Source organism: Bombina bombina, chromosome 4 (genome assembly GCF_027579735.1).
Source record: "Bombina bombina isolate aBomBom1 chromosome 4, aBomBom1.pri, whole genome shotgun sequence".
Lineage (NCBI taxonomy): Eukaryota > Metazoa > Chordata > Amphibia > Anura > Bombinatoridae > Bombina > Bombina bombina.
The window spans coordinates 831,903,318-831,911,287 of record NC_069502.1 but is presented as its reverse complement, the minus strand read 5'-3'; the positions used below and the strand labels follow the sequence as shown (position 1 = coordinate 831,911,287).

At 42.6% G+C, this 7,970-nt stretch overlaps 1 protein-coding gene across 2 annotated transcripts in view; it reads left to right on the top strand.

Annotated features, from left to right (window-relative positions):
* LOC128657174 (gastrula zinc finger protein XlCGF66.1-like) overlaps window positions 1-7,970 on the top strand; it is a 73,421-nt gene that overhangs the window by 623 nt on the left and 64,828 nt on the right. For both annotated transcript variants that reach the window (XM_053711417.1, XM_053711415.1), the window contains exons 2-5: window positions 2,884-2,989; window positions 5,217-5,276; window positions 5,644-5,791; window positions 6,638-6,733. In XM_053711417.1, the coding sequence (XP_053567392.1) occupies window positions 2,912-2,989; window positions 5,217-5,276; window positions 5,644-5,791; window positions 6,638-6,733 (382 nt within the window). In that variant the 5' untranslated portion in view covers window positions 2,884-2,911. The remainder of the gene's footprint in view (window positions 1-2,883; window positions 2,990-5,216; window positions 5,277-5,643; window positions 5,792-6,637; window positions 6,734-7,970) is intronic.

The following is a 7,970-nucleotide window of genomic DNA, read 5'->3' as shown; positions in this document are numbered from 1 at the left end:
GGAGGGCGAAGAGTGAAGGAGAGGGGGAGGAGGGGGCTGTGTAAGGGAAAGGATGGGTAAAGGGGAGCTGAGAGTGAGGGAAAGAGGTGTTGAGAGGGTGAGGAGGGGCTGTGTGAGGATGAGGAGGGCTAAAGGGGTAAGGGTGAGGCGGGGCTGTGTGAGGATGAGGAGGGCTAAAGGGGTAAGGAGGAGCTGAGAGTGAAGGAGAGAGGTGTTGAGGAGGGGGCTGTGTAAGGGAAAGGAGGGATAAAGGGGTAAGGGGAGCTGAGATTGAGGCAAAGAGGTGTTGAGAGGATGAGGAGGGCTAAAGGGGTAAGGAGGAGCTAAGAGTGAAGAAGAGAGTCGTTGAGAGTGTGAGGAGGGGGCTGTGTGAGGGAGAGGAAGGTAAGGGGGAGCTGAGAGGGAAGGAGAGAGCTGTTGAGAGGTTGAGGAGGGCTAAAGGGGTAAGGAGGAGCAGAGAGTGAAGAAGAGAGTCATTGAGAGTGTGAGGAAGGGGCTGTGTGATTGAGAGGAAGGTAAGGGGCAGCTGAGATGGAAGGAGAGAGCTGTTGAGAGGTTGAGGAGGGGACTGTGTAAAGAAAAGTAGGGCTGATAGGGTAAGGGGGAGCTAAGAGTGAGGCAAAGAGGTGCTGAGAGGCTGAGGAGGAGCTGTGTGAATATGAAGAGGGGTAAGGAGGAGCTTAGTATGAAGGAGAGAGGTGTTGAGAGGGCGAGGAAGGGACTGTGTGAGGGAGAGGAGAGCTAAGAGGGTAAGGGGGAGTTGAGAGTGAGGAATAAGAGGTGTTTAGAGGATGAGAAGGGCTAAAGGGGTAAGGAGGAGCTCAGAGTAAAGAAGAGAGATGTTGGGAGGGGACTGTGTGAGAAAGAAAAGGGCTGAGAGGAGGAGACTGTAAGGGGGAGGGGAATTTAGAAAGTGAGGAGGGTCTGGGAGAGGGGGGCTGAAAGGGGGCCGTGTGTAAGGTAGACTGATACTAAGAAGGTGATGAGAGAGCTGTGTGTGAGTGAGGGAAGATGAGAGGGTAAGTAGGGGGCTTAGATGTTAAGAAGGGAGCTGTGTTAAAGGGACACTGAACCCAATTTTTTTCTTTCGTGATTCAGATAGAACATGTCATTTTAAGCAACTTTCTAATTTACTCCTATTAGCAATTTTTCCTCGTTCTCTTACTATCTTTATTTGAAAAAGGCACCTGAGCAATTTTTTTATTCAGAACCCTGGACAGCACTTGTTTGTTGGTGGGTAAATTTATCCACCAATCGGCAAGAACAACCCAGGTTGTTCACCAAAAATGGTCCGGCATCTAAACTTACATTCTTGCATTTCAAATAAAGATTCCAAGAGAATGAAGAAAATTTGATAATAGGAGTAAATTAGAAAGTTGCTTAAAATTGCTCTATCTGAATCACAAAAGAAAACAATTGGGTTCAGTGTCCCTTTAAAGAGGAAGCTGAGAGTGTAAAGAGAGACTGTTTGTTAGTGGGTGAGGGGGGTGAATGAGGGAAAGGAGGCTGAGAGGGTGAGAAAGGCTGTGTGTGAGGGAGAGAGGTTCTGAGAAGGTGAGGCGGGGGCTGTTTGAGGGTAAGGATGGGGACTGATAGGATGAGAAAGGTCTGTGTGTGAAGAAGAGGGGACTGAAATGGTGAGAAGAAATCTGGGCTATGAGAGGAAGGCTGAGAGGGTGTATGATGGAGAGGGGCCTGAGAGGGTGAGAATGGTCTGTGTGTGTTTGAGAGAGTGAGGAAGAGGGTTGCTAACAGAATAAAGAGGGGGCTGTGTGAGGGGGAGTGGTGGAAAAGTGTGAGAAGGGTACTGTATGTGATGGAGAGAGGTTTTGAGAGGGATATGAGGGGGCTGTATTAAGGGAGAAGGGAGCTGAATGGTTAAGTAGGGAACTGGATGAGGAGGGTGCTGTGTGAGGGAAAGGGGGGCTAAGAGGATTAGAAGGGGGGCTGTGGGTGAGGGAGAGAGATTCTAAAGAGGGAACTGAGTGAGGGAGGGGAGGTAAAATGGAGGGTACTGGAATACATTTATTTTTAGGGTACTTAGGCTGGTTCTAGGGGACTAATTTATAGCATGTCCCTGCCTTAGTCACAGTACAGTCAAAACAAGATCTAAAGTGACAAATCCTACTTATATAAAAGAGAGCAACACAGGTAGTGGTTTCCTACAGATTGTATGAGGCAGCACGCTTATGTTAACTTTAGTTTGCTGTGCAGTTGTGAAATTGCTGTGCCCTACAGTCGTCTCCTCAAGCAGGAAGGTTGAATGGGCAGAATGGTGATACAGCACTGCCTGTCACATGTGGCTAATTAGTGAGGGTCGGATACTGAAACACAAATGAAAGAAAAGCAACAGAGGGAGGAGCATAAGTCCAGAAGCTGAAAGCAGAGCTCTCTTGTTGCTGAATTCAGTGTTGGAAGCTCCTCTGTACGTCACTGTCAGCACGTGCACCGCTGAAGCAACCTGTGACTATGTAATTGAATGGCTGACCTGGGAGTAGTGCTGTTGTAACTCTCGCACCTCTCCTGGCCAAAGTGCACAGCTCATTTCACTCAGCACTGGGGCACATTTTATTAGAGCCACTTGTGTGCTGCAATGGGAGATAACTTCTGCTGTGCACATTCACTGTCTGCTTCTCATGATTTTTGCTGGCTCATTAAATATGTCACCTCCATAACGTTTTATAAACCTGCTGTATAAAGATTGTCACATTGTATGTGTTATCTGCTGTACATGCAGCTGGTCACATGTGTAGTATTATATTGTACATAAGGGACATAAACATGTTTATATCACATAATCTTAGCTTTACCATAATATAAATACAGTAAAAGCTCTGACTCTTTCCCATCTCTCTTTTGTTGCTTTTTCCTTTCCTCTCGCAGGTGTCACATTTCTAGCATCTGAGTCAAGATGAACAATTACAGAAAGCAGATGGCAGAGCAGTTCCTGAGTCAGGCCCTGGACATCATCTGCCTGCTGACCGGAGAGGTGAGTGCTGCTTTTGATCACCAGACCTTTATTATTAATGCTTACATCAGCTTGACCACCTTCATACCCCCCAGCACTAAGGGTCCCCTTCACAACCCTCCCTCATCCCCCCTAGCATCTAGGGGCCAATGCACCTCTCCAGGGACCCCTGCACCAACTCTCCACTGCAAAGTTTCTATTACCAGCCATTTCTCCTGCACAACTATCCACTGTACCTCTCCAGGACTCAGGGGTCCCTGCACAACTCTCCATCAAAAAACCTCCCTCAGCACCCAGGGTCTTCTGCACAACTATCCACTGTAAAACCTTCCCAATCACCCAGTGGGTCCTGCACAACAATCAATAAAACAACCTTCCTTAGCACCAAGGGACCCCTACACAACTATCCACTGTAAAACATCCCTTAACACCCAGGGTCCCCTTCACTGCAAAACCACCCCATCTCCCAGTTGCGCATAGCGCATATACAATCCTTCACTGTAAAACTAAACAGCCCTAGTACTCCTCTGCATGACCCTACCATCATTAACAAAAATTCAAGGGTCCCACTGAATAATACCCAAAACAAAACAAAAAATATATAAAGAACATTAGTTACCAAGTGCTACCTTGCAGGACTACAGCAACCAAGGAACTTTCTGTCACAGTGCTTGCCGAGACGCTACTGCGCAACTGGCAACTGAAAATTAGGGCCTGGCACCCTGGTTTGGAGCTCCCGAGATCGCCAAGGGTGCCCGCCACTTCCTGCTGCCAGCTACCACCAGACACACCTGAAATATTTTCCGAGTGTGGCTGGATCATTTTGAGGCAATGATTTTTGTAAAATGCTCATCCTTCAGGGGTGGGTACAATCTACAATTACTGGTGTGGCTAAGAGCAAAGACAACATGTTAATAAATGTTAAGGAGAAGCCAATGCTTTGGTGGAGTGGAGTGGGCATGTCAAGTTTGAGGCTGGGGAGTGTGTAGTATGCACTGCATTTTTCATATGGCAAATAAAAACTAGACCTGCACCTTCCCAAATTAATGATAGAACTGCGGTGCTTATAATAGGAGGAGGAATGCCAGCTCAGTAAAAAGCTGTTTCTGGGCTAGTGTAGGTGGGTGGATTGTCTGCCTTCATCTGTGTTGCTCTCTCCCTGCACCATTTGCTGGGTCTTTGAGGCGCTAATGTACTGTTGACTGCTGGTGTTTTCATTTTAGAGTTGCAGTCATAGGTATTGTTGGGCTGTGCAGTTTTTCATGTCCATGAAGTGTCAGTCTGCCTAGGAACCCGGTACTCTGCTGTACTCCTGGTTTCTATGTGCTTCTTACTGTTACAGCATAAGGGGGCTGGAACTGCGCCTCACTTTGTCTGCTGTAGTTGTTTCTAGTATTGCTGTGTCCAGTGTCAGAGTACACAGAGACCCTGAGATAAAGCTGCAACTCCTGTCTTCCCAACCAGCGTTACATTCACTTCCTCTCCCTTTTCTACCAGCTGCATCTCCTCAGTGTAGCAGGGGGAATCAAACTTCCACAGCTACGTTTTAAAACCTGGCTAGAGAGGACTGCAAGTATATAGATGTACAGTACACTGGGCTAACTGCTCTGCCTTCTAACTGCTTCATTCTGAAAGTGTAACGCTGGTGATATATAATATATGGCTCTTAAAGATTGTCTTTTAGAGCAGACTGTTATTTTTATTTTGCAGAAATGAGTCTCAAGCTGCCTTTATATTTATTATTGATTTATAATGCTCTAGCTGGATTTTGTTTTAATCTTTCATTGCAAATTAACATGCAGCTCTCTTGATTTGCACAGTATTCTGAAAATGGAGTTTATTATTAGTATTATAACTGTATTTTATTGTATTAGTGAATATATTTATATATATATATATATATATATATATATATATACATATATGTGTGTGTGTGTGTGTGTGCGTGCCTTGGGCTGGCTCCTAACTTTTGAACATATTTGTTGAGCATGGTCCTATCAACCAAAGACTCAACTCTATTGTCCCAAATTAGACCTCACCCAAAGGCTCTTTATTTTTGACTGAAGCTCATGTCCTCCGTCTTCAGCATCCTCAAACCACAGAACTTATTTAAAGTAATTCAGTCAGTTATGTTACTTTGTGGTGATCAAGACTGTGAATAAAGCCCCTTAATTTAAAGAGAATTAGAAGTAAACAAGAACTGTTAGTCCAGGGAAACGGATGATTTTCTCTTATATAAATTTTATAGGAATATGTCATTGTGAAGAAGAGTCCCTTCCACAGCAGCGTTCACCAGCAGAGCAGAGAGGTGAGAACTTCTGGGGAATGTGACATTAAATTAGAGTCATGTTATAGTGACACCCGTTACTGACCTATTTGTTCCTGTGTGTGTTTTCCTAACTTCTCTTTGTGTCTCTGCATGTTCTCAGTATCATTATCCCCCAACAGCAGCAATTCAATTCACCAGCTGAGAAGAGCATGAGCACTGCTGGGGAATGTGACATTATACACAGTGACTCCCTTTACTGACCCATCTGACCCTGTGTGCATTTACCTATTGTACCTTCTGCCTGTGTATCTGCATGTTCTCATTAACATTATCCTGGCTCTGTCAGTAAAAGTGTGGGACAGAACCAGTACCAGTGTCAGTGCTGAATGAGTTGTCTGTGTTTCAGGTGCCTATAAAGTGTGATGATGTTGCTGTGTATTTCTCTATGGAGGAGTGGGAGTATATAGAGGGACACAAGGAGCTTTATAAGGATGTCATGATGGAAACTTGCCAAGCATTATGGACTATGGAGATCCCAGGAAACGAGAGCTCAGGTAACGCTGTGTAGCAAGTAATAAATATTTCACGCAGGAAATGCACCTACACTACAATGACTGACAGAAAGTAAATCTACAGTGAATCTATCACAAGTGATCTAATGAGCTATCTGATTATAAACAAAAATAACACATTTAAAGGATTAAGAGAGATTGTTTGTTAGGTCTTATCTTAAAAGGGGGGAGGGGGGGTGTCAGTTAGCACTTAGTAGTATTCTACACCTTCACCTGGAACTGAATGGGTTACCTGACAAGAGATCTCGGGAACAGACATCAGACATGCAGCCAGGAAAAGTCTAATCACTGTTCTGTTTATTAAAAAGCGCACCATACTTTTATAGAAAATGGTTACAGTATATGGGGTTAAACAATGACGTATCGTAAATAACACCATGTTACACAGTGTGAGTTAGAACAAAGGGGCACAGTAAAATATAAGACAAAGAATCATACCAAGAAACTAACAGTTTTAGATAACGGTGTATCCGGGCGCATTGCCAAGGACATTACAAGGCCATTGTTGAGAAACAAGTATTTCTAACATCAGCATATTTTCTTCACAGCATAATAAACTACATTATAATGAAATATAATAAACACATCTTAAAATGGTGGTTACACAAAATGGCGTCAGTAATACTAAATATATTCTAACAATGTTAAATCGGTTATATATTCATTTATATATGTTAATATTAATTTATAGATGTAAATATTTGATATGCAAAAAGTAACAGATGCTTTGTTTTTGTTAATTGAATACATATTAAGATGCCTTTTTTAGGTGCAAAAAAATGGTTTCATATCCATTTAACAAAATAATCTGATTCTATTCTTTATTAGAACTAACAGGTCACAGTGATGAAAATCTATACACAGGAGCTGCAGAACTGGTACAGAATATTCAGCCAGTGGAGACCCCATCAGATGTCTCTGCAGGTAACAGATCTATGATACAAGCTGCTGTTAATGTTTTCTTCATCATTTATTTTAACCCCTTATGGACCAGACCATTTTTCAATTTTTGCTGTGTTTCTTACTCATTTACTGTACCCACACATATTATATACCATTTTTCTCGCCATTAAATGGACTTTCTAAAGATACCATTATTTTCATCATATCTTATAATTTACTATAAATAAATGATAAAATATGATGAAAAAATGGAAAAAAACACACTTTTTCTAACTTTGACCCCCAAAATCTGTTAGACATCTACATCCACCAAAAAACATCCATGGTAAATAGTTTCTAAATTTTGTCCTGAGTTTAGAAATATCCAATGTTTACATGTTCTTTGCTTTTTTTGCAAGTTATAGGGCAATAAGTACAAGTAGCACTTTACTATTTCCAAACCATTTTTTTTTTTTTCAAAAGTAGCGATAGTTACATTGTAAAACCGATATCTGTCAGGAATCCCTGAATATCCTGTGACATGTATATATATATTTTTTAATAGACAACCTAAAGTATTGATCTAGGCCCATTTTGGTAAATTTCATGCCACCATTTTACCGCCAAATGCGATCAAATAGAAAAAAATCGTTCGCTTTTTCACAAACTTTAGGTTTCTCACTGAAATTATTTACAAACAGCTTGTGTTATTATGGCATCAATGGTTGTAAATGCTTCTCTGGGATGCCCTTTGTTCAGAAATAGCAGACATTTATGGCTTTGGCATTACTTTTTGGTAATTAGAAGGCCGCTAAATGCCGCTGCGCACCACACTTGTATTATGCCCAGCAGTGAAGGGGTTAATTAGTTAGCTTGTAGGGCTAATTTTAGCTTTAGTGTAGAGATCAGCCTCCGACCTGACACATCCCACCCCCTGATCCCTCTAAATCAGCTCTCTTCCCTCCCCCACCTCACAATTGTCACAAGATTGTCACAATTGTTGTTGTGTTTTTTTTTTTTTTTAAATAATTTTTTTATATATATGTTTTCTGAGGTGTAGGATACCCCATTACCCCCAACCTCCCTGACCCCCCCCCCCCAAACAGCTCTCTAAGCCTCCCCCCCTCAACATATTGGCCGCAATCTTAGGTACTGGCAGCTGTTTGCCAGTACCCAGTTTACAAAAAAATTGCCCCTGTTTTATAAAAAAAAAACAAAACAAAAAAAACATTTTCTGTAGTGTAGCTTCCCCCCCTCAATACCCTAAACCCTCCTGGAT